A 26889-nucleotide genomic window follows, 5' to 3' on the forward strand; every position below is an offset into this window, starting at 1 on the left:
AGTGTCCACGAGCGTGTTCAGGTACCTGCATGACCTCGGGTCTGTGGAAGGCTCTTACAGATGTTGTGGCTGACTATATGTCCTGGAGGACTTTGTTTAGAGGACCAAGACTTAAAAACACAAAACAAAAAAAACCAAACCACCCTGGGAATTAGGAGATGGCTTAGTCATATCAAGTTCGTCTGAGATAAAAGTAGGTACATTGCAATATAATGCATGGAGACTGCATAGACATGTATTGACATAGATAAGCAGTTATGGTTTGTGTATGCAGTAGGTTTGCCCATGATAACTCCTTTGGATCAGCTTTCAGTTCAGGGTAACTGAAATGCAAAGGCCACCTTGTAAAGATGTTTAAAGATTTGAATCGATTTAAACCCCATACCTTGTTTTAATACTGAGTTAATTGCCAGGGCATACGGCCCCTTGCATTCCTTCAAACATAGCTTGTGTAGATTGTGAAAATGCAGCTGAAACTGAATCCTTGAAGCACAGAGCAACAGTGAGGGATGGGAAAACAATGTCTGTGGTCAGATTTTGAGGTTCTCTGTGTTTACCCCCTACAGACTCAGTGCATGGTGGAAGAGGAGCAGAGAAATGGTGTCTGCCCCAGTTCCCCTGTCCGAGTGCCTCCGGAGTCCCCTACTGCACAAGTGCGCTCCCTAAGATACCGCCGTGTGAACAGCCCTGAGTCAGAACGCCTCTCCACCGCTGATGGCAAAGCAGATCTACATGAAAGAAGGTTTGCTCACCCTCTGTAGCCTCCTACTGCTTTTAGCAGTGTCTTGTGGATTGACTGTTGAGACCAACCTAATCACTAGATCAGCAGGCACTGGAAGTTCATTTGCGGGTGGAGGTGTTCGTGAGCTTTATGATCTTTCTGACGAGACACTCATGTCTGTTAATAAGGAGAGTTAGTGGGAATGATTCTCATCCTGTCCCTGGATGGGAAGAACTCCACAGATGGTAGGAGGGATGTTTGTCAGAGGGAAGGCAAAGCATCAGGTCAGAGATAATGTAAACAGCCAGAAAGCTTTTGGCTGGCCTGAGGTGGGAGGGAAGAATGGATCTTGTTAGGATACATACAGGGATGCATGTATTCTGGGAGCTAGCTGGCAGGTCCTGATCTGGTGGGTTTCATTATTTCATTACTTTTCATTAACAGTAATAATAGTATTCATTTCTCAGCATATAGCATTGTGCTTGTTTGCACGTGAAAAGTACGTGTTGCACCCTAATTTTGAGGGTAATAGAAATACCTTCTCTCAGATCCACAGCAAAGAAATAAACAAAAAAACAAGAATAATGAAAATAATGGAAAGAAGCTTTTTAAAGTGTTGCGTGCTGGAGAACACGTGTTACAAGACATAAGCCCTTCGTGCTGGTAACCCCCTTCTCCTCCTTTGTTACTCTGTCTTCCTCTTCCCGTTGAAAGTCAGGGCATGGAGACTGTGGTTGCAGAACGTGCTGGTGAAATGGCCCCTCTAAAAGAGGTAGGAGAGAGACAGGCCTTCTTCTCAGATAAAATCTGACAGACTTCAACCAAGAGGAACAGTCACGAGGAGACGGTAGCTGAAAATGAAGAAGGATCAAAAAGAACTAGAGAGAGGATGAGCCCCTAGCACTACCCCCAGTTTGTTAGGTACTGTTTTATTCCGGGTGGCTGGGGGAAGCTGTAATGCTTCTCTGTAATTCAGGAAAGATTGTTTGTGTTGCTGTTAATAATTTAGGGTTTGAATAACAATTCTTGGTTCTTGCTACCTCTTCTTTTGCTTGCTCAGAAGAAAAGCTCTTTAAAATAGGAAGGGAAAAATCTATATATAATAGTCAGCAACACTAGCCCTGTATATTCACTGAAAGCTTTTAACTGCTTCCTTTATTTCTCCCGCTCTTCCTTGTCTACTCAGCACCATGCTAACTTAATATAGAAAATGAGCATTATCCAAACACATCCCGTTCTCCTGCCTTCTTCCCTCAACTCCTGTTTTTAAAATCAAGATCTTTTTTCATCCTCCAAGTAGCTTGCACCAAGTATGGTGCAAATATAATTCCACTCTGCCACACAATCTTCTTTTTATTCTGTTTTTGTCTTTTTACAACACAGACCTGAGTCCCAGCAGTGGGAAATTCTTCTGTCTTTCTGCAGTAAATTCTTCCACTCCCAGAGTCTCTCCTCTGCTGGGGAATAGATGAAGTCATTGGCTAAATCCAGAGTTTCTTTTATTTTTTAGCGACAGCTGTTTAAAATCCAGTTCTTCACACACAGAGTGTAGGCCATTTTGCATTCTTACTTTGCATACTTAGTGTTCCCTATTCACAGTCATACATTTTTAAGACATTAACAAATACAGCCTTATTTCTTTCAGATCCATCAGACAGCTTTTGCTGAGATCTTTGGTTTTGCTCACAACTTTCTCTACATCAACCTCTCATGCACGTCCTTCTCTAATTCCCCTTTCCTCATCAAAAATTTTTCATTCTTGCTTGTAATTCTTTCCATCTCGGCTTTGACCTTCCACTGTGTTAAAGATACCCGGTTTTGCTTAGCAACCCTCACCCGATGGTCAGTCACTTCTCTCTTTCCCCTCATGCATAGGAGGCTTTTTCCCAGAAGAGTCTGCAAGGCTCCTGTACGGTCCCCGTTGAAATCCTTTTGTAAAACACACTGCGGCTGTCTTTTTCTGGGCAGCGGACGCTCTGGCTTTGTGCAGCAAGCTGCTAGCCTCTGTGATAGACAGAGAAGCAAAGCAAGCAGCAGGTGCAGGCCAAATGAGAAGCATGGATCGTAACACTGTGGAGCAGAAAGACAGGAGAGCCACTGGTTTTTCCAGCTGAGATGCTGCCAGGGCCATTAGGGCACAGGTTGCTTCCAGAGCCTCTTTGAAAGGTATTTCTGCATGGCTGCAGAAGCTGCTGCTATTTAGACTGCGAGCCACTGAACATTCATTATACTACCCTTTGTAAAAGGATACTTGCCGTATTTTCTTCCTGCTCCTCCAAAGTATTTTGGGGTCATCTATGCACAATGGGATCAAAGATTCTTGCTGGCTTCGAAGAATTCATGTGGCTGCCTTAGAGATAGCACAGTGCAGCTGAAGAGATTATAGAAGCCCAGCAGAGACACTGTTAAGTCAGATAGTAAATTTAGGATTTAGGGGTGTTTTGGTTGGTTTTGGTTTTTTTCACAAACCAGTAGAACTTAACAAAGGGGAAAGAGTATATCGGTGGTGTTGGGGGAAACTGTTTATCATCCTGTCATCTACAAAGAACAGAGGTGCTGAATTGGCTGTCATACTGAACCACTTCAGGGGGAACATCTTTATGCTATTGTAGCTTCTAAAGAAATATTTTTGCTTAAGCTTGTCTTTCTGAAGCGTACCAAGAAATGAGTGAGATAGACTACACAGGTTTTCTCTCAACTTTTATGATCCCTAACTTTGAGCACAAACCTGATGTATTTTTAATGGCTTCATGTTCTGTCTTTAGATCTCGAATGGATTTACCTGGCTCTCCATCACGGCTTGTATGCTCCTCCCAGCCAGCCCAGATGTTGTCCATTGATACTGGCCAGGCTGACCGGCAAGCAAGCGGTCGGATGGACGTGTCTGCTTCGGTGGAACATGAAGCCCTCAGCAATGCTTTCCGTTCAGTGCCACTCGCAGAGGAGGAGGACTTTGATAGCAAGGAGTGGGTTATCATTGACAAGGAGACAGAGCTGAAGGACTTTCACCCAGGTGCTGAGCCAAGCACCTCTGGAACCACGGATGAGGAGCCTGAGGAACTAAGACCTATTGAAGAGGGTGAGGAGAGAAGGCGTTTGGGGGCAGATGCTGCAGTCAGGCCGAAGACGCATGATGGGCGAAGTCGGGGTATGCAGCCTGTGACTGAGGAGGACAGTTCCCACAGACACGAAGGACCTTCTCAAACAGTATCTGACAGTAAACACGAACAGCAAATAGGAAGTCCAGCCCACTCCCCCCTACATTCAGCACCAGCTATCCGACAAAGGAGACGAGAATCTGAACCTACTGGTCCTCAGAGACAGGTAAGATCCCTGGGTCTGTATCTTGTTGCCTAGCATAGCATCATCTTAGGAAACCTCAGCTGTGCTGGAGAATTCTGTGATTCCAAGCATGGATGCTCTTGTGAAACTCTTTCTGACAGTGCTTGCAAATGTTGTGAACACCTTAAATGTGCTCCCTATAGCTAGTAACGTTGTCCCCTACCAAGGACACGCTGTTACCAATGTCTTTCATCCGTTTTGGTACAGGGACAAGAGGAGAGCACAGCTGTGGTTGTGAGTATCTTTAATCAGTTCTCTTATTGCTCTCCCACAGTGTTTTGTTAATAACCGCTTAGTTGTATGGAGATGTCGCTAGCAAATCTTCTCCACATAGTTTCTCAGCAGCAACAGCAGTGTATGGCAAAAGAACGCCCTCTGACCTAATCTCACACCAGCACTGGGCAGGACTGCAGCAATGCAAACCATAAAATTAACTCCCTGAAACTAAACTTTCTTCTAAATACCTAATAAAAAGCTCAGAGTAACCAGCACACACATCCCGACAAACTTACTTCAGTGACTGGCATTGTTGTTAACAGGTATTTACTCACAGAAATGTTCTTTACCTACTGTGTTTCTTCCAGATAGTTGTAGAGGGCTTTTTAAATTGGGGTTTGCTTTTTTGCTGTGGTCCTCTGAAGGTATAAAGAAGTTCAGTTTTTAGTGGGAGGTAGTTTATTAGATTACCTGGAAAAACATGATATAGTGTTAGGCTCAGAGTTCCTCTGTCATATCCAATCTTCATTTCTCAGACATTCAGAAGAAGGCTGTCCCAGAGCGTTCACTGTAAGAGACAGTAAAATTGTTCTCCTGAGGGCTTTTTCTATTTTTATGTTAATGAAGATCTCTCATGCACGTGGGATCCGTAAGCGTAGCAAAGAGCAGGAGAGTCTCGGGTCATGGACACAGTGATACTCTCCTACAGCGGGCACTTGTGCGGTCGCTTGTTCCCCTCCAGAAGATGGTAACTCCATCTCCCATTCCCTCTTGAGCTTATTCTCTAAGGGAGTGTTCACTGGACTGGAGCATGTTAAAAGAACATCCCTCCATTCAGGCCTTGCCCAGCTTCCTCTCTTCTCTGGATCCTGGAGAGGTACAAGAAAAAAAGGACTGTTAGTTTTGGCAGCAAAACATGAAGGATACAAGAAACTATATAAAAAGAATCAAACCAAATCCTTGCCTGCCAGGCGAGATGTTCCTTACTAAGGTGTATGAAGCCGCAGTATTTACAGGAAGGATAGAAATTCTGACAGCAGGCACTAGTGGGACTGTCCTGCTGAGCACGGGATAGTAGCAATCCACGCTTCTCACGGAGACTGTGTCCAGTTGCAAGGTTCCTAGGTAGCGTTTGCTGCATAAAGCCAATATGTTGAATGCCCCAGATATCTAGAGATTGCGTAGGCGAGGTCGGCAGAGTTGGAAGGGTCTGTGTCTGAATTTGCTCTGTCTGTACACTTATTGGGCTGGTCAGTGCAAGATCTGCAAGATCTGCAAGATGCGATGAACATGGCAAGAGCTGGCTGGTAAGAACCAGCTGTAAGAGCCAGCAGGGACACTTCACTGACATATTTAGCGTAGCTAAAGAAGGCTGGAGGTGCCTGCTTGGCCATAGCATGTTATACTGCTATGTGAAATGACTGGGGGAGCGGAGTGTGATGCAGTACGAGGGCTCCTTATCACTGCACAGTGATACTTAAAAAGCAGGCAAAACAGGTAGATTAATGCGATTGTGGGTGATCACTGCTAATACATTAGAGAGCCTTGGTTCTCCAGCAGACTGTGCATTTTTTTGCTCCTGTGCTCTGAAATACCCTTTAGTTACTCCTAGGCCTATCTTTGTACATACAGACCAACACTGGACTTCTTTGGCTGGCCAGGAATTAGCTGTGCTTCCTTTGATGTCTGGACCCTTCAGTTGCCTCTGTATACACAGCTTTGCAGCGACATTCATGTTTTTCCATTTGCTGTCACAAAACCAACTGCTAACTCTCAAAGGAAAAATGACTTGGTGCTTCAAGGAAAGCAGAAGCCTGTTCTCCTTAGGTACAGCAGAGATGGAGGGACAGTTGGTTGGGATGCTAATAAGAAGGTGACCAAGGACTTAATTAATGAAAATACTGAAGGCCTTACTAGCATTGACAGATGTTTCCTGTAGCTCAGGCTTGGGCTTCCTCTGGGTTTGATTGAAACTGGGATTAGATTGTGTGTGTGTGTGTGTGTGTGAGAATAAATCTTCCTTATCTTTGAATATGAACTGAGCCTTTTAAGATAGGTAAAAATGTCACTAAACACAGAACTACCATGACTAAGGTCATAGGCCTTGTTGTACCGATTTGGGACCTCATTCTGGTCTCCCGAAAACTGGTCATCATCCATTGGTGTCAGTAAAGTACTGAGAACAAATGGGTAATCCCTGCTGTAACGCTTTCTTCTGTTCCTCCATTCTCTGGCTCCAATATATAAGCCATTACTTGTTACTGGCAAAATGACAGTGACCTCTGGATTATCAATCACAGCGTGGTTGAGGTTGGAAGGGACCTCTGGAGATCATATAGTCCCATCCTGTGCTCCAAGATGGATCAACTAGAGCAGGTTCCTCAGGACGGTGTCCCATCAGAATATCTCTGAGGATGGAGACTCCACAACCTCTCTGGGCAACCTGTTCCAGTGTTCAGTCATCCTTACGGTAAAAAACTTTTCCTTCTGTTTAAATGGAATTTCCTGTATTTCAGTTTCAGCCCATTTCTTCTTGTCCTTTCACTGGGCACCACTAAGAAGAGTCTGGATCCATCTTCTTTTTCCCATCAGGTATTTGTAAATGTCAATAAGAACCCCCCTGAGTCTTCTCTTCTCCAGACTAAACAGTCCCTGCTTTCTCAGCCTTTCCTCAAACGAGAGGTGCTCCAGTCCCTTCATCATCTTTGTGACCCTTCGCTGGACTATCTCCATGTCTCTCTTGTACTGGACAGCCCAGAACTGGAACACGTCACTCCAGTTGTGGCCTCACCAGTGCTGAGTAGAGGGGAAGGACCACCTCCCTCAACCTGCGGGCAACACTCCTCCTAATGCAGCCCAGGAGGCTGTTGGCCCTTTTTGCCACAAAGGCACCTCTCTGGCTTGTGTTCAGCTTAATGTCCACCAGGACCTCCAGGTACTTCTCTGGCAAACTGCTTTCTGGACAGTTGGCCCCTGGGTGTGTGCTGTTCCTCCCCAGCTGCAGGACTTTGCACTTTCCTTTGTTGAACCTCATGAAATTCCTTTTTGCCCATTTCACCAGCCCGTCCAGGCACCTCTGAATACCAACACAACCATCTGGTGTCTCAGCCACTCCTCCCAGTTTTGTATCATCTGTGAACCAGGTCATTAACGAAGCTGTTAAACAGTAGCGGCCCCAGTATCGACGCCTGGCTACGCCACTAGTGACTGGCCTCCGGCTGGACTTTGTTTTCTGACGCACAATGCTTTGAGCCCCGCAGCTCAGTTTTCAGTCCAACTCACTGCTTATCTAGCCCATATTTCATCATTTTGTCTACGAGGATGTTATGGGAGACAGTGTCAAAAATTTTACTAAAGTCAAAATAAACAACTTGCCACCCAGTTATCTCATCACGGAAAGTGATCAGGTTCATCAGGCATGGTTTTCCCTTCATATATCCGTGCTGACTGCTCTCGGTCACCTTCTTCTCCTTCATATGTTTGGTAATGGCTTCCAGGATGATTTGCTCCATGCTCTCTGCAGGCTGACCAGCCTGTAGTTCCCTGAGTTACCCTCGTTTAGAGCTCAGATGTTTGTTCAAATATATGAATCTGTTGGAAAGAAGATATTGTAGTACAAGTGTGAGGGATGGTGGTGTCCTCATGAAACTGTGTGGGTGTAAGAGGGAACACAGTATGAACAGATGCTGCTGTGGGTAAAGTCAAATACAGAGGAGGCTCTGAATACCCTGGGGGAATTTCTGACCCAAATATTCTCACATATTAGATATCTCCCAGTTTCAGCTGACAAGAAGACAGCTGCAGTGGAGCGTAGACCTCATGGGAAGCCCTGGTATAAAGGGAAAACAGGTCTGTCATGAAACTTATGTCCTGTTCAGGCCCTTCTGTCTGTGCGCTGCTCAGTGCAGCACCAGGCACCCAGCAAGCTGTTTAACAGGACTCTTAGGGTTTAGGTCAATGTACGCATTTCAGGAATGTACTAATAAATCTCTGCTTATTTTTATGCATTAATGTGCAGATAAAGCTACAGAAATAGCTAAAAATGAGTGGAAAAAAAGATTGAACCTGCACTTCTGTTTACATATTAATCCTGACATAGGGTTGCTGTTATTGTTGGAAACTATTTATATCCACACCTAGGAATACAATTTAAAAACCTGTCAAGTTCTTAAATATGCTGGGTAAATTCACTGACACTTGGCAGAGACGGCAACTTACTGCTGCCCTCTGTGTTGGAAAGAAATACAAATGTTCATTCGTTTATGAGTTTTAGCAATTACTTCTGACTGTAGGTCCGTGCTCATAGGTATTTCTTGACTCTGAATCTCCCTTGCTGCTAGTGCAATTGGCATTGTGCAAAATATTTTGAGACTTGCCTGCCTAAAACATGCCTGTCCAAATGATGTCGCGTCTAAAAAACACAAGAAAAGTGAAGCAATAATGGGAGATCATTTTAACTCTTCCTTCCCTATTCTTGGATATATTCTGCAGAGTTCAGAGAGCATTTTGCTTACACTATGTCTTACAGTCCCATCTCCCAGAGCCAAGAGTTCATCTTTTAGAAAAGGTCCCAATGTGAAGAGGCACCGGTGTATTTCCTCACCAAGTTAGCTGCGTAGTTAGAATCAATCTTAAAATATCTCCCTTGGTGCTATATTAGGCCTCTTTTCTCCCACAGCCAGCCTTCCACAGCCAGGAGAATACCAAAAATGAACTTATTTAAAGTTGTCCATGTCTTGACCCTGAGAGGGCAGCAGCTGTGGAGCTTCTGAACCCTTCCCAGCCATACCCCACCATTGGCATCTTTGCTGAGAGATCACGCAGACATATTCGGCGCGAACACCTGTGTTGGTAATACCATGGGTAAGACAGGAGGCAGTCAGAAGCACATTGCACAGGCTTCCTGGGCCAGCTTCACCTGGGAGTCCAACTTTACCTATAATCACTGGTTTTCTTCTGTAAAAAACTGTGCTGAGCCCCTCACTGAACCAAGAAAATATTCTCTATTCTGGTGCTGAGCCCACGGGTGCTCCCATGCTCCTGAACTTCCATCATTGCCTCATCTGAGGGATGCTATAGTTGTGATGTTGCCCAACACCCTTGGGAGCAGCACAGCTGATCAGAGGACCACCACTTCAGCAACCCCAGTATGCCGTTCTCTTCCTCCATTGATTGAAGTTGGTAATGATTATTCTTCGGAAAGGGACACGGAGACACAGGAGAGGGCTGCCTCACTACAAGGACAGGGCTCCAGCATTTCGGGTGATCCGTACAGCCTCTCTGGTTCATGTGGCGTAGAGCCCTGGGTTGCCCTGGGTCTGTTACCTGGAGGAACTCTGATTTGCACTGAGGACTGAAAGCTGAGCAGGGCTTTCTCTGGGTATTATTTTGGGCCTGGTGGCCTCTGTGGCCCCAGACCCTGGAAAAGTAAGGAGGGAAATCTTTGTCCCTCCCAGAGTGCCTATAGACAGCAGGAGGAGAGGACAGAAACTACAACTTCACTGGCTCTGAGGCAGAAAGAAGAAAAGCTGGGCTGAAATAATAGAGCAACAGGTAGATGCAAAACACAGCAGGCCCTCAGGTTTATAACCCTGGGCAGAAGAGGTAGGCTGGCGGAAGAAGGCAGCAGGAAAAATGAGATGTGAAAGGGTGCTATGGGTCTTGGTGTGCTTTCCCTTCTACAGCATCGTCTGTGGGCTGCTCTGAGGGGACCTGAGGGACCATTTCTCAGTGGTGAGAAACGGGAGTTTGCAGAAGAGGGGCAGACTCTCGTTGCCCCTCACTCGGTGTAATTCCCCTTGAGCTGCACTTGGTGCCCGTTGTAGATGATGCAATTCTTTGACATTGAGCTCCGCCGGCTTCCTTCCGCATGAGAAGAGCTTGCCAGCAGGTGGAGAAGGGTGTATGTAGAGTTGGCCTCTGTCCCATACGCTCTTTAGATTCAGGGTCCCTGTCCATCCGTGTGTTAGGAATAAAGGATCAGCAAAGGGTGATACTATAAGAGAAGTAGTGCTCACGTATGCTCGTTATATATATACGGGTCATAACAATGAAAACCTTAAGCTCAGATATCCCTAATTACATTTTATATCTTTAAAATATATTGACCTCTATCAACATCACATTTTTCTGGGACTTCACATGAGAGGTGTCATACTACTCCTGTCCAAACAGAGCAGAACAGGCCTGATGGAACGTGGTTCAGCCTGATTGCGGCCAAGGGCAAAGGGCTAAAAGGGGGCAGCGCCTCCAGGGCTGACCGTGTAATTTAAGCATTAGAGCGGCAGTGAAGAAAAGTGGCGTGTCTGTAACCTCAGCTTCAGCCAGGAGGCAATACCTAAGTGTGCTTGCTGGTGGGGTGTTGCAATTTGCCCCTTCATGGCCTGGGCACGGTCCTTGGTCCTGTGCTGTAAAGGAGGTCCATTTGGGTAGTTGGAGTCATCCTTTTTGATCTGAGAAGTCTTTACCATGTTGGGATGATACATACATTGGAAATTATACAATATGCTGAGCCCAAACATGGAGCAAAAAAGTAGTAATAAGAATTCCAGTATACTTAGTTGTGCAGCCTGCAAACAGTGCACCCAAGGCTGAATTTCTACACCATCTACGCAAAGAAGAGAATATGACAAATTAGAGCTGCTGTCTAGAATTTGTCTCTCTCAGATACTCTGTATGACAGCATTACATTGTTATTATCTAAGAGTCTGATCTATGCAGTGACACGCTGTACTTTTAGGACTGTGAATAATTGCTTTTCACATTTAATGCCCACCACAAGCTGAGTAGTTCTCAGACACTTATGAAGATAAGATACCTGCCTCAAAGCACTGCAGAGATATTGAAGGTGACAGGAAAGAGATGAGACTGGATGAAGTTCAGCTCTTTTTCTCATATCATTTGCAAGGGCAACATCTCTAGTAAGGTAAGGAGAGCAGTGTTGGCTTAAGAAAATAAAATGTTGCCTTTTCACATTTCCCAGTTACATTTTGAAACCTGCAGAGACTTACTGAAAAGAAATGCAGCACAAGGAAGGGAATGGATTTGAAAGGAGAAACATAATTCCAGGAAAAATGGTCTGGTTTTGGAAATTGAGGTTGCTGACCCCCGTGACAGTGCTAGTTTCAGAGCAGGGGTAGAAAGGGGAGGAAGGGCTTAGCGTTTTCAGGGTGAAGAATCTGAAGGCATTCCCGTAACGCCTTGCTCTTCCATTCAGTGCGTAAAGGGAAGGTAGGGACTGTGATCTCCTCCTGGCATAAGCTGTCCTCTGTGAGTATACTTCCCTCCCTCTCCCGGCCACCCCAGCATCACAGAAGCAGAAAGGGGACCTAAGAGTGCGTCTTCTCCTCATGTCCTCCCGTGGCTCTGTGTTTTGAATTTCTCACTGAAAGGAGAATTATACTCTGCCTGCCTTTCCAGCTGCTGCTTACGCTCCACTTACCCAAACTGGAAGCATTAACGCTCCCCCTGCAGGTACTCGGTATAAAAGTGTATCGGGAGGCCGGCAGTGTAAGTGTGGGAAAAGGAAAAGTCCGCTAACAGCCCCCAAAAGTTGCCTTTGCAAATCCCTGGACCAAGTTTTAGTAAGACTCCTTGAAAGAGCCCCTGAGCATCCCTCACTTTTAAATACATATAATCATTTTAGCACCATTTAGGTGTTTCACCTTTCCTCGTACGCGTGGTTTCCAAGTGCGTTCAGAGTTTGACCGTTACCTGTAGGCGAGATGTATGAATAGCCTAATGACGTGTCAAGATGAGCGATGCCAGAGGAACAGAGAGGTGAGGCGTGTGGCCCGAAGAGCCAGAGGAGGGGACTGACGTAGCGGAGCCTGGCACCCCCGGTGTCGCTCGTGTCCGCGTGTGGCTGGGGAGAGCGTGGCAGGCCCCCTGTAATGGCAGGCTCCCGCGGTGCCCCCGTAGGACCCCCCGGGAATTTATAGACGCAGAGCAGTAAGTACGCCCCGCGTAGAGCAAAAGCATTTTTCATCCGCCAGCGAAGATGTCCGCAGCATGCGCATCGCAAACCAGGGGCGAGTCAAGTCTTTGCCTGACACCTTTTCCTCCACTCTTCTTGGTCTTTTTCAGTTGGAGGAGGACAGGCCTTCTCAGCACTCCCTCCCGAGGTACAGCCCCCTGAGAAGACTGGCGTCCTCCGTTTTCTCCTCCTCAACCCTGGAGACAGAACACTACCCTCACGTTGGTGGCACTTTCATACAGCGCAGCCGTTCAGCGGAGAGCAGTCCCGTTCGCATGCCCCACCGCAGGCACATGCCCCTCACGGCAGGAAACCACAGACTCATGCCTTCCGTCCTCCGCATTTCCAGGTCCCAGCTCCAGCAGGTGTGGGCCCGCTTCACACACAAAACATAGCCTGTTCAGGGAAGCAGCAGCCTCCATAATGCAATAATAGATCCCACCTGCCCACAGTGTGTCACCACTTTAATGCAATATTGAAATCCCAGACAACACATGGCCTAAGGTACTGTAACTTCCAAAGCCCCCGCAACCAGACCCCGCAGAGACTGAAAACATCTGCCTTTCTAAACCTCCCAGCAACCTGGGCGAGGGGCGGCAGCGCGGCCGAAGATGAGAACGCGGATGGCGAACGTGCGATGTGTGAAAGAGGTGGATGCCAGGGCCCGTCTCAGAGACTCGCTCGCGCGTCCCGCCGCCTCGGGGGTAGGAAGGGCAGGGCTGAACGCGCGCCATCGAGCCACAAACGTTGTCCAATTATGACTGGAGCGGAGAGACCGCGGAGGTATCGGCAAGCGTTACCTTCCCCCGGGGGCAAAGCGGTTCAAACATCTTTGTTGGTATCTTACACTGGGCCAAATCTGCAGGCGGTTTTACTCCATCTAGGTATAGGCAGACTCCCACTGGAAGCTCACCTGAGGCAGGACCTCAGGATTTGTCCCTCTTGTGGAGTTAGGATCATGTTATCTCTTTGTTGCTTTGGCTTTGGAAATCCCCTTGCTTTTGTTGCACTTTGGTTTCCATGCAGCGACCACATATTTCTGTCTCTCTGGCTTTTGCCTCTGTTACGTGACAGTGGACCTGTTTGTCTGCTCTCCACTCCTAAGCTGCTCCAAATCTGCCTGCCTTCCCCCAGAGGCGCTGACTGTCAAGAGTTGGATAGCAAGGATTTTCTTACTGATCCAGCTGTATACTACACTGTTTCTAAATTCCAGAAATTTTAGGCACCTGCAGCTTTTCAGTGGCAGAGCAGCCCTGCTTCTTGGCCTTGCTTGGAAATGCCTGTGGTAACAGAGCTCACTCGAGAAATAAATTGGCCTCAGCACTTGGTGTACAGAGCCCCTGGAGCCCTTGTCTAAAACTGACTTAAATCTCAGAGGAAAAGGGAGATCAAAGTTAATTTAAATTGTCATAAGTATTTCCCGGGTTTGCAGGGTTATATTGCCCTACTCAGTATAGCTGCAGTGTAAAACACCAGGCGGTAGGAAGACCTTCTGTAGTTGAGCGAATGTAGTAACTGACTTTTATTGAAATGAGCCCTTGGTCTGGTCTTTTGGGAGAAGAGGCAGTATGGACGTTAGGGTTAAAGGAGAAGGGGTCATTGCTGGTGCTCAGGGCTTTAGGAAAGTGCGAGTCCAAAGTCAAATACTCTGCAGAAAGTACATAAGCACAGGATACAGACAAGAAAACCTACGGAAAGCTCAGGCAGATGTGAAAATGGCATGGGATAAGTATGGGTTTTGGAAGAAAGTTGTGACACGGAGGGATTACTGCATAGGTAGGGTGTTGCCCGTGCAGTTACAATGAACGCTTCCTTCCAAACACTCGTTGCCGTAGGTGGATCTGCCCTGCCTGAGGCTCCCTTAATATCGGAGTCACCCTTCTATAAGCAACCCCAGATGCTGCAACCCCAGACGGGGTGGGTGATGCTTTCTGAAGCTCGTAGGACCCGGCCCGGTGGGTCTGCATTCCGCAGGACATCCCACAGAGCATCCTGGTGGGTGCGGGGATGGAGATGGAGGGGTCAACACACCCTCCTTGAGAAGACTGAACGTAGGCATGAGCAGTCTCTTCCCACAGTCATTCCTGAGTCAGTGACATCAATTTCTTTTTTCATTTGCCCCAAGAACGTGAGTGAACAGGACACTTTACTGGCCAGCCAAAATTTTGATCTGCAATTTGTTGATCAGTTTTATTTTTAAAAAAGGCTCTAGGCCTTGCCAGAAAAACTTGGACTGAATTAACCGGTAGCCTAATCCTATTTGGCAGTTCTTCTCTTGTCGAGCACAGAAACCAGAAAGAGCAAGGCTTTGCTTTTCTCAAAGTGACATGAGAAGGGATTTCCTTAAGCAGCCTCTGCTCTGATGTTATTTTTTCCGTGTTCAGTAGAGACTTTAATAGAACAGCAGATTGCGGAGAAAATGGAATTTGTGAAAGAAGTAGATTTTAAACCAGTAGCTCTTAATAATTTTTAGTTCGTAGTCTCCAAAACACCGATGTTCACTTTTCAAGGTCAATTTTAGGAACGAAAATTTCTGTTGTTCTATTTTTTAGAAAACAATTTTTGGTTTTGCCAGTGAGAAAAGGGAACAAACAGGATAACTGGGTATTTATAAACTCTAATCTGCCCGTTTCAGACAAAAACGATGACTAGCCAATAAGTAGCTCCATACATGAAATTTAAAGGGCAGTAATCTATCTAATGCTACTCATCATGGTTATATATAGAACTGTTCTTGCCAAGTAAACTTGATACTGTTCTTCTTCTAAGTTCGAAAGTCTGATTGGTAAAGATGGTTAGTTTATACAGACTTCAACAAGACTTTTTTCTAGTTAAAATTATTAATAAATTGAAAACCAACTAACCAAACAAAACATGTTTATATGTTGGTATCTCTTACAAATGGGGATGTTTCTCATCAGGACTCCTGATCTCCCGCCCTTAGCTCAGCACTGTTCTTTGCCTTTAGTGGCTGTCAAGAAGAAAAAAAGAAATCACTGAGGAGGAAGTTTGCAGTGACAGGAAGATGGGTGGCTTGATAAAATAGTACTGGCAGGCCAGCTCTGCAGAAAGATCCGGATCGCTTGATAAGTTGCTTGCATTCAAACTAATTACTGCATTCAGCCAGGGACAAGGTCATGTTTTGAGTACGAAGAATATAGGTCACACGCACAGAGTGGGAGAAACTGTGCCCTGGGAGGTGCTGTCTCCCAAAATGAGGTGGGAGTTTAGGGGAAATAATTAGCTGCATGTAAGTTCTCATTATGCTGCTATAGCAAAAAAAAAAAAAAAAAAAAAAAAGTATTCTTTGATGTATCAGCAGGAAAATGAAGATGTGGGCAGAGGGGAGATCTTTTGTACTGGTGAGATCACTACCAGACATCATATCCAAGTCTTGTATGGAAATTTTTTTAAAAGATTTTCAAAACCTAAAAAAGCAGAAGCAATACAAGAGTTGTTTGATTCTGTAAAACCTGCCTTGTAGAATGAGCTTGAAGAAATGCAGTCTGTCATTAAAGACAAAACTAAAAAGTGACATGATTGCTGTTAGGAGTACCTGCCTGAAGAGAGCAAGAAGGGTTTTTAATCTGCCAGGCAAAGATAAGGGTCTGAGTGGAAGATAAAGTAACAAAGGTCAAACTCGAAGATGCTCATTTTAAAGACATAGGTGGGTGGTAAGCCGCTGAAATACATTTTTAAAAGACATTGAATTCTTCACTGTTCAGATTCTATAAGGTGGGATATTGATTTCTAAACCAATCCTGTTAAACCATCAAATTTGGGCTCTATACCAGAGTAATTGGACACGTTGCTGTTGCCTGGGTTTTATGGGAAGTTTTATTTCATGATCAGTATGGCTTTCACAATTTAATTCTGAACAAATTAATTGGTGCTAATGGCTGGTATCCTGATGTTACAGTCGTATGCAAAGAGTATTAAAAATAGTCAATTTGCAGATTTTTTTAACATCTTCATCTAATGCTGTAATAATGACTATGGAATCCACATATTGTTGAGGAACAGTTGGCAAATTAAAGAAATGTGAAAATAGCTCTCTTTTTATATATATGGAAATGTAATAAATTAATATTAAAACTAGTTACAGTGCAATTCTGAAAAACCTCTGCAGGTTACATTTATATTGCATTTATTTATTGTGTTTTATTTACAATGACTGCAATTATAAATGTAAATATGTCCAAAATCAGTTGTAAAAAAAACCCCCAACAACCAGAAAGCTCAAAGGAAGTGGCAAGCAGCCATTTCTCATTGAAGTCTGCGCTTTTATGGTCAAGTTAGGGGAACAGAAGTGTTGGTTCTCTAAGAGGTACCCTCCTACCCCCACCCCATCCCATCGAGCCCTTTCAGCCCTTTCTGCTGTGCCAGTGCCCGTGTTCATGTGGCTGCATGGACCTGTACGGGGAGAAGGAAAGTTGTTTTCAGCTTTGGTTCATTTTCCTGCTTTGGTTCACCGTCCATTTGCACAACTGACAGCACTGGCAAGCCAGGGTCAGCAGGGAAAAAAGCAGCTGATGAAGGGCTGTTGACACGAAAAGTGATCATGGGGCTATGGGCTGAAAAGTTAGTTGCCCTAGTTATTTTTCCTCTTATGTTTGATAAGGTTCCTTAAATTCTTCAGCTGGGGTAAGTCAGTGTAAATCAATACTAGTGAAATAAAATTCCCTTTCAGCATCAAACTCTTAGGCAAATTGTTTTCATCAGAAGGATCCAAGAACAGGGTTTGCATCCTGAAAGAGATGTTCTTGGTTTTGCTTCCCGTTGTACATAGCACTTGTTCTCCTCGGAATCCAAAATGAGGACTGAATTGAGCATTTGCCACTCCTTTACAATACAGACATCGTTAGCATCCGAAGGACAGGTAGCTGTTTCTAGGATCTCATGCTGTACTTCAGTGAGCAAATGCACATCGATTGTATATACATACAAAAGCCATCCTTTTATATCTTGGTCTCTTGGCTCCTTTCACCTTCTTTCTATGCAGAATGGGAGATGTTTCCAATTTATCACTCTCTCCCCAGACTCCTTCCCACAGGAAGGAGCTAATGAGATGTGATTTCTGTGAAAACGTTACTGTAAATGCTTGGGTTGAGCTAGCATGTATTGGGTGAATGTAGTTATCCAGCACACGTTCACTTTCAGTGGAGAAGGTTTTGGTGGGAGGGGGTTGGCTGAAAATAAGCTATACTGACAAAGGGACAATTTTGCAGATGCCAGTGCATCTGCGTTAGGAGTAATCTGTCGATATACCCATGTTGACAAAGACCCTGGTGTGAACCTGACTTTGTCCGCCATTCCCATACTTTTTTGCCAGAGTTGAGGGGCAGGTAAGTGGAAGAGTTAACGTTGCATCACCTCTTTCACTGTTTAAAGTCTCTTTTGTTACAGTGATGACAGAACATAAGATAGAAATGCCCTGTAAGGCAGCCGTATGGGTGATATAATCCCATCCTTACGCTACCTCTTCACGATGAAAAGTATCTCTTGCTCTTCCGCTCCTTTTTTTCATTGTGGGTCTGAACCTGGACATTGTGGTGGTCAAGGCTGCTGCAAGACTGGTGCTCTGACAGGGGCAAACTGGTTCAGAAGTCGTATTTGTTGGGCTAAGTGTCTTTGTGGATCCTAGAGACTTCCAACCTGGACTGATGCTTTCCTTTCCGCGTGACAGATGTTGACTCCAAGACCTTTCCTACAACTCTTTTCCTGTAGTTCATGGGGTGATTCTTTAAGGATCCCCAAGGACAGAGGCAGATCAGCCCACCTCTCAAATCCTGTGTCCAAATGACTTTTGAGGAGTGTATAGGAAGCTGCTCTAGCTTTCAGTTAGTAGGTGCTCAGCCGAGGGTGAGAGTTTGAGCGCACCTTCTCCCTTCCAGCGCTGGGAGGCAGTTGCCACCTCCCCAGCCCAGGTTGAAGAAGTTGTACTTGAACAGTTGCTGTCCAGACTGGATTGAGATAAAGCAGCTGACTCCAGGACTGGCTGGCATTCTCCTCTGGGATCTCATCCATTGCTCCGTAAGCGGAGATATTGCTGCTCAGCTGCCACCCAATTAAGCTTATGTTTAAATCTGAATCTGGGTGCAAGAACGAGAGCAGTCAGCTGTAGCCCTGAGCTGTTGGTAGGCTTCACGTACAATGTGATGAGGAGGCAGAACCCCCTCATCTTCACCTCACTGCTTAAGAACCTCTCTTGGATCTAGTTGCCTCTTTGTACCCCTTTGCCTATCCCATCTCTTCCCCATATAGCAAAACTCTTTCTAGTCCCCCCCTGGTTGCCAGTGCGTGTCCCACCCCACACATTCACCTGCCCCTGTGGTTCAACCTCCGTTGCCGTTCCTGCTGTCTCATCCCTCGCATCCTTATTGCATCCCTGGGTAGCTGCACAACCTCCTGCCTTTGCCATTCCCAAGAGTATGCAAGGCTTGCCTCCTGCACCAGTTTCCTACCCATTGCCTATCTCACGTTGCACCATACAGTCCCTTGTAGCACTTTGATCAGCCTCTTGCCTTCCTTCTCTCTGATTTCCTTGGAGGAAACAGTGAAAAATGGCACATTTTGGCACTTGGAGCGGTCTCAGCTCTACATGGAGTCTGTGTGAGGAATAGCGCTCGTGTTGTTTAAAGGCAGTTTGATTTCAAAGGTGATAATGGAAGATACCCTCCATTTTCAGGACAGTTTCACGAGTTTCAAATCCTGGAATCCTTAGGACTTAGCGAATTCCCCCAGATTATTGTGTACACGAGCAGCTAAATTTAGAGAGCTGGCAATGCTCTTTCCCTTAAGACGCAGCTACCATCTGTGATTGCAAACCACGTAAACACCACTTCTATTGACGTGAGCTTGTCTCTAAGTTCCATTTCGGTTGGTGCCTGGTCTCTGTGGTTGAGAAAATGTCTCAACTCCAGTTGCTGTCCCCATTCTCCAGCCTGGGAGTTGGGGGTGGGAGGAATCCAAATACAAACCGAAAGAAATAGGGTGTTTCAAACAGCTAGGGCAGGGCAGTTTTAAGTGCAACAGAGCTGACACTTTGTTCATTACTTGTAAACTTTAACTCACTGGTGTTTCCTCTCATTGCCTGTCTTATCTGGAGGTATCACAGAGTGGTGGATTTTTACCTTGAGGACTGGTGTTCTTCACTTTGGCACATGTAATGACAGTTCTTCCCTTATCTACCCTGTGCCACTGGCATTAGGCCATCAAAATATCTTGTTGTTTTAAACAAGCTCCGTGTTTTTTCTGCGATCCCATTTGGCAGCTAGCTCTCCCCAGCTGCTTCTGCGGCAGTCAAACCTGGGTGTTAGATGAGAAGGTTAAGAACCAGTCAACAATCTTTTTTCCTTTTTGAGATGAAAAAACCCCAAGTTTTGATATCTCTTTTTGCATATAGGACTTCTGGAAAGAGGCCAACTGTTTCAAAGTGATCAGCGATAATAAGCAAAGGCGTCCTCAACAGCTTCCCTAGCCTGCTCACGAGGCAGAGGGGTTGAGTGACCCTTCAGCAGTCGGGCTGCGTTTCTTTTCCAAAGGTGACTCTAAAGCCACTTAACATACACCTTCTTTTCTAACTCCTGTAGGCTGTGAGCACTTCAGGATGAGAAGCAAAACAAATGTCATTTGGGATGTTTCTCTGCTCCATGCTTCAAACATTTCTTCCAAAGGGTTTACTTTGGAGTCTTTAACTACCTCATTTGTCTTTTGTTTCAGTAGCATCACCAGGCTTTGGTACCATCTTTATCACTGGCTACACTGCCCCAAAGTGTACGGCCTCTTCAGAGAGACTTGATAATTTGTTTTGTAGTAGAAGCGTTCTGCAGTCAGGTGGGAAACCAGGGCAAACACGTCGATTTAGCCTTTCCAGAGTTTATTCAGAAACAATACTAGTAGTCACAGTACTCCTACTTTCCTATGGCCTCTTAACCCAAAAGATCCCCAAGTGCTTTGTTGTTCCTGTGAGTCACTTCCCTGCTGTTTGACATGCGGGACCGCTGGAGAAAGTCAGCAGCAAATAAAGCATTTTCAGAACATGTCAGGATGAAGGCAGAAGTGAGAGTTTGATTGCACAGAGAGCATTTCAGGAGGCAGAATATTATTTCATGATGCAAAAATTGTCAGGACAGTGGGTGGGACCTATATATACCAAATATAACAAATATCATTGAGGCATTTCTTTGACTGCAAATCACCAGGAACTTCACTTGCTCTCTCATGTACAAATGCACTATTTGAATCTGGTGCTGTGATCCTATGTAAATAAATTAAGGCAAGAAAATACAACCATTGCTAGTTTAGTCCTGTATTGTAAAATAGCTCAACAATAGGATGCACTGTGAGACTGAAGATCAGAAAGCATGGAAAGATGTGTTCAGTCCTTTTCCTGTTTTCTAATGTCCTTCATTCTCACACCTCCATCATTTAATCTTCCATGATGTGTATATGTGGAACTTGGCAGCAGCACAAGATTATTCTTGAAAATACAAGGAGATTTTCTACTTCTCATCTGGAGGGATTGGTGACAGATACCCACCGTGTTTGTCCAGTGGGTCTAGCATCTCTTCCTTAGCCTACGTGGAGTCTCCGTGATATCCAGTCACATTCGTATTACAGCCACATAATACGGTGTCAGTGACCTAATTTATTTTTTATTGTAAACTGCTGGGTTAGATGAATGACACATTTTATTAATGGTTGTCAGTGGAGATTTATTCACGCCACTCTCAGAACTTTACCTGGAGCTGAGACCATTTTGCGACTTTCACATTGAATAAGAAAGGGCTCTTTTATCCCAATCTATTCAAAAGAGAAGCTTTTGTTTTTATTTTTCCTCTTTTGTTTTTCCTTTGGTAACAAATGGGGAAAGAACTATTTGGAGGTAGCTATTGTACATTTGTCTAGCTCTGCTTGGCAGTAACAGATGGGCTTCGAGGGGCTAGCTGAAGAAAATAAATTTGCATTTCCTAGCAGACAAGGTCTGAAGCCTTGAAAATCGCGGATGATTTGCAAATCCCTAAACTCCTGTTAGTGTTTATAGTGAATAAATTGCCCCAGATGTTTCTCAGCTGGAGAACATGGGGTGCTTTTCTTCTTGACCTACTTCGCCTGTAGTTGCCAGCCCTCCCCAGAGTGACTGGAGGAGACGACAGTTTCTGGAGAGACTGACCAAAATAAGCCAGATGCGCTTCCTAATCTCACTCTTGTCCCCAGGGTGGTGTTGGGATGCTTTTTGCTGGAGCTTCCATTTCTGATTGTATGTATGTATGTTTATATGTGTTCATGACCCACACGTGGAGTGTGAACGGCCACACGTGGTCATGCCTTACAGAAGCGTTTCTGGGCCGGTAATGGGCCACTTTGCGCGCATCCAAGTGCTCAAAAGGCTGTTGCAAAGAACGAATCTCAATCAGTTACAGAAAGTATCCTCGTGGTGTCTGGTTCAGATGGCACACCTGGCCTCCTCTGCACGTTGCAGGTCTGATTTTGGCAACCTGGCCCAGCCCAGTTTTCTTAATTCAGTGTCTTGTAGCATACGTATCCCTCCATTCGCCATCAGCTGGTGGCAGAGTATTCTGGCGATAGGAACGGTGCTGCCACTTGGGACGTAATTTATTAGTATGCAAACACCTATTTGGGGGAATGTTAAAACATGAAATAAAATGTGTAAATGCTGATCATTGCGGTACTACTTTCCTTTTCGTTGCATTTTTATACCATGTGTTTTGTGTTTGGGTCGCTATAACACACAGACCTGCATTTGCAGTTCCATGGGACAGCGCGAAGATTAATTTCTGGGAAATGTTTCTAAGTATTATTTGATGTATTGCAACTCCTTTGTATTACATCTGCCATTGAAAAAATGATGTTACAATGAATGTACATTTTAAACAAGCTGCTAACCGTGTAACCTGGGGATTGGAAGCAATCCCCATTTTACATTCACTTGCATGTCTTTTAGTGTTTGAAAAGAAAATTGCTTTATGTTTGGAGGTTTTATTTTTTCAAATGCAAAGTGTTTCAAGTCGGTTACCTCATCTAGTGCACTTGCCTCCTAAGAAACCCCAGGGCTTCCTCCAACAACTCCAACAAGTTTCTCAGTTTAATTATGAGTGCAATTAATTGATCTGGCAACGTGAAACACAGCAATGGCAAATTTCCTCTGAACAAGTCAGATAAGGAGGATTTCCATGGGACTCTTGCCCCTTCCGCTTGGTCCTTCCTAAAAAAAAAAAAAAGCCAGATCAGGTTCTTATTCAGCACTGCTGACTTCTGGTTATTTTTATGACTAAGGAAGATGTTTAGCTTTCAGAATCTCCTTCTTCTTCTTTCTTGCTGCTATTAAGTTGCCTTTACAATTAGGGACTAGAACAATTTTTGGATTATCATTTCCTTCCACTTTGCTCGCCATTTCCTGAGTCTCTTATGAGTGATAAAAATGAGGTGGTCCCCGTGTCTGCTCAGACAGGGAGCTCTGCGTTGGCTCTTGCTGGAGACGCTGGTGGGTGCAGAGGTGGGAAGCTAAGTGGCAGGTGTACCACCTTCACAGAGCTATTGCTTCCATCCAAGACGCTAGGAAAACTGGCACAAACCTAACAACATACGAAAGCACAAATAGGGAGGAGCAGAGCACTTATCCAGCATAGGACTGGATTGTCCTATTCACCTTGGTAAAAAAAAAAAAATAAAAACGAAGAGAAAGGCTGTGGAACATTTGATGCTAAGATGCTGGAAAGAAGAACATCTCTCTGATATTTATGGTGCTGATTCTTGGAACATGGAGAGCCTGCAAGCAAGTGTGGCAGCTCTAAACCCCTGCTATTTTTACCTCATCTGATGCTGGTTTGAAGAAAGAGCTGCTTCAGAAACTCAGATTCTAGGGTTTTTTTCCACTCACTGTTGTCAATCCTGCCAGATCTCCCAGTCCCAAACAAGCTTAGTCTATGTTGGCAGAGGATAATGTCACTTCCAGGATATGCTAAGGTCCTGATAGTATCCAAATCAAAGCTGTTACAGGGAAGACTGGACTATGGCTCTTGCTGTCTGTGTGCCATCTGCATCTCTCAGGACTAAGGCCTCTTCCCATTCCCAATGGAACAATTAACATCACGTTGGGAACTTGATTTCTGCTTCTCGGACTTTCCAGCTCCCATGAAGAATCTCAGGGACCAGCATATCCTTTCTTTGCATTACCTTGTGTCACCTGTTAGACTTCTGTTGCTGCTAAGCAGGAGAGAATCCGAACCATATTTAACCAACTGCTCTTCAAGTAGGAGGTGAATGTGGGTTTCTGTAGTCACTTCTACTGAGAGGAGACAAAAGCCGTAGGTAACCTGTTGTGCTTCCTAGTTGGCTTGAGAAACTTCATCTGCTGGGACTTGAGTTTGCTTGAAGCAGCGGGTCTCAGGAAAATCCCCTTCAAGCAGGTCTCTGGCATTAGGAGGCAGAGCAGAAGGGCTTCCTCGAGTTGCCAGAAGTCCTCATCGATTGCTAGGGACAGAAGGTTTGAAGAAGCTGTGGAAGTTCGTCTCAGGGGGAGGGCAGCAGGGAGACGGAGGGGAAGCAGCCTGCTGTAGCTTTAAAGGCGGTACTGAGTAGGGATCCATTTGGAAGGACGTAGTTGACTAAAGGGATCCAAAGCTTGTTTTCCTTGAGTCTTTTTATTCTTCCTGTATCTAATCCCTTTAGAGCCTAAGGTCAACCCCTTTTTGTACTGCAATAACACTGTAATATATGCTTGCACTAATTCTTCTGGCACACCGAGCATGCAAGACCAATTTAAAGCTTTTTTCAGAAGAAAAACACTGTATTATTGTGTATATAGAAATACTGAGAGAGAATTTGAATTCTGTCTCCTGTATAAAAGCATGCATTGATTACCTGTATGTAGACCATGCTGTAAATGCTGCAAAGTACTGTAAAATCCTACACTTGAAACCACAATGAACAGGCAATGTCATCAAAAACAAACAAAACAGAAGCTGTGCAATGGATTTTGTGCCTTTTTTAAATCCATGTATGTTAATCCAGACAATCGGAAAAAAAAAAAAAAAAAAGAAGGAAAAAAAGCTTGTATACTACCAAAACCTTATTAAAGAATCAAAGGCAGCACCTTGGTGATGGCTGGGTTTTTTTGTTTGCTTTCTTGCTTTCTTTTTCTACTCCCTTTGCTTTCCAGCTCTGGGAAGGTGTCCCCTGCTCATCCTTGGGTACATGGGAGCACTGGGCAGGGAGATGAAGGAGCTCTGGTAGAACAGTGAGAGTTTAATTATCGTTTCCTAATGTGATCACTGAAAACTTGCAGTTAAGACAGATCTGGGAATAGAAACGAAGTTCTGTGACTGTTAGAGACGACGTGTTCCGTGTACTGTGGGAAGGCCACCCTGTGAGTTCAATTTACGTAAATTTAGGCTAGTACCAATTTCACTGACTTGAACCCAGTCGTATCACAGCAGCAGGTTACAACTAGCCCCAACTTATCTTAAGTTTTTAGAGCTCTGCCTTGATGGCAGAACTGGCTAAACTTAAGCTAGAGTTTATCACATTTTTCTTGGTTTCTTACACTGGGCATCTTCCCCTGGCTGGCAGCACAGTGTGCATAGGGTGGGTGGACGGCTGTCTCCCATCAGACATTTGACAAGGTGTTCAAGAACATCTGGTAAACTTCCAGCACCTCCACCCCCCAAAACCCAAGGGAGATGGATGCAAAATTGTGGCTGTCCTGCAAATAACGTACTCCTGCCTGGGCTGCTCAGTGGATCTGACCGTGCTTGCCTTTCATCATGACTCCTATTTGAAAGCAGTCTCTGCTGTAGAGCGGCATGTGGTTCAAACCCAATTGCTGTTGGTCTGTCTGGGACCAGGTTGGAAGATGAAACATGGCAACAGACCCTGTCTGCTTTGGTGTGAAGTGCACAGTTGCTAATTCAGTGGGTTTTCTGCAAGTGGCTGAAGAAGGAGGCTGCAGGTTGTGGGTGCATGCAAAGGCTCTGGTACCTGTAGGAAGGGTGGTGGAAACTTTCCTCCTCGCAGGAGAAGCACAAGACCCCAACTCCTCCAAGGTAGAGAGCAGTTTGTGCAGGCAGGTGACAGTCTGGGAGGAAGAGCTAGGATTAAGCTGTGGTTTCTGACTTATAGGGTTGTATAGTGTGTGAGTCCCTTTTTTCTCCGGTGAATTGTATGGAAGGTCAGGATTCTCCTGAGTCTGCCTTTAGCAGGGTCCAAAGCCCTTCTGCTCCATGGTGAATGCCTCAGAGTGTGTTTTGGTTTGCCTCTGTAAGGCTGTTGGTATGCGGCAAATGTGTACGACTGTCAAACACTGCAGAAGGACGCACCGATGCCGTAGTGGTAACCACGGTCTGAGACATGGGTTAGAGCATGGTCTGAAATGGAACAGTAGATAGAAGAGATGCGGCATTTCCTGGTTTCATGTTAGGCAAATACTGTGATTTTTTTCCTGTGCCTGGTGGTTTTTTGGTTGGTTTTCTTTTTTCCCAAATTATTGCATTTAAAATGCTTAAAACCAAGAGATGGGAGAGAGGAAAAAAAAATAAAAATCCCAAATTCTACAGTCTAAGGGAAAATTGATGAGGCTCACACAGGAAACCATTCCCTTTCCCCCATGTCAGTGCGGAGCTGCTCGGGAGAGCGGGCTTTTCTGGTGGACACTGGCCCCGCTCTGTGCCACAGACTGCTCTGCTGCAGGGACATAGGAAAACTATAGGGTCTCTTCTCTGTGCCCTCACAAGTCGTGAGATCACCAGAAAGCCACACAGGCAGAGCAGATGATACTGTCATGACTCTTCATTGCTGTAGGGACCTGGGCAGAGTGTGTGCGACTTGGCATGGGGCAGGATATCTATGACCACGTTAGGGAACTGGATACCAGTACCGCTCCTGAACCCACCAGCATGAGTCTGCTCCGTGCTGCTGTCTGAGAAGAAGACATCTGGCTACATTCCTGGTTACGAGGGGACTTGGGAACTTCTCATGCGTGGTTGTAAACTTGGTGTAGCAAAGTGGAGTCTGCATCTTTGCTGATTTTTGCAGTATTTGCAGCATCACTGGGATGTAGGAACTTTACTGCTGCCCATATTGGGTGATATGAGTCTCCTCTGAGGATGTCCCAGTGCCAGGGATCCTGCTAATCTGAAACCCCACCAGTTTACAGTAATGACAAACCCCCAGACTCCTGTTCATGAGCACAGGGGCAGAGATGGACTTGAAGGGGCTGGTCTCTGCCTCTGCCAAACAGGAGCTGGTAGATCTTTTTCTCTCCTGATTCTCCTTCCTCTCTATATTTTAATTCTGGCCTCTGTGCAAAGCAGGGATATTTATTGCCTTCCAAATACATATTGTTACACAAAGTAGTTACTAGCCAAATTGAATTTAAATGCAGTCAAGTTTTATGGTGAGACAGAGGTGAAATGTGCAGACTTTGTGGGGAACGCACGCTCAGACACATATACTGCCATATGTATTCCTGGACAATTCACTGACAAGTCAAAAGAGAGCCGGGAGTAAAGATCTGAGCCCAAGCAGGTGGGAAAAAATGGTTCACTGTCCAAGGACAGGCAATGTGTCTTCTGAGAAAGTGGGGAACGTAGGCAGAGATCAGAGCTCGCTGGAG

The 26889-nt window shown here is 45.2% G+C and overlaps 1 protein-coding gene across 4 annotated transcripts in view; it reads left to right on the plus strand.

The window, feature by feature from the left end:
- TTBK1 (tau tubulin kinase 1) overlaps window positions 1-26889 on the plus strand; it is a 121909-nt gene that overhangs the window by 80922 nt on the left and 14098 nt on the right. For all 4 annotated transcript variants that reach the window (XM_049833559.1, XM_049833560.1, XM_049833561.1 and 1 more), the window contains 2 exons: window positions 567-742; window positions 3487-4045. In XM_049833559.1, the coding sequence (XP_049689516.1) occupies window positions 567-742; window positions 3487-4045 (735 nt within the window). The remainder of the gene's footprint in view (window positions 1-566; window positions 743-3486; window positions 4046-26889) is intronic.

This window comes from Accipiter gentilis, chromosome 30 (assembly GCF_929443795.1).
Source record: "Accipiter gentilis chromosome 30, bAccGen1.1, whole genome shotgun sequence".
Taxonomy (NCBI): domain Eukaryota; kingdom Metazoa; phylum Chordata; class Aves; order Accipitriformes; family Accipitridae; genus Astur; species Astur gentilis.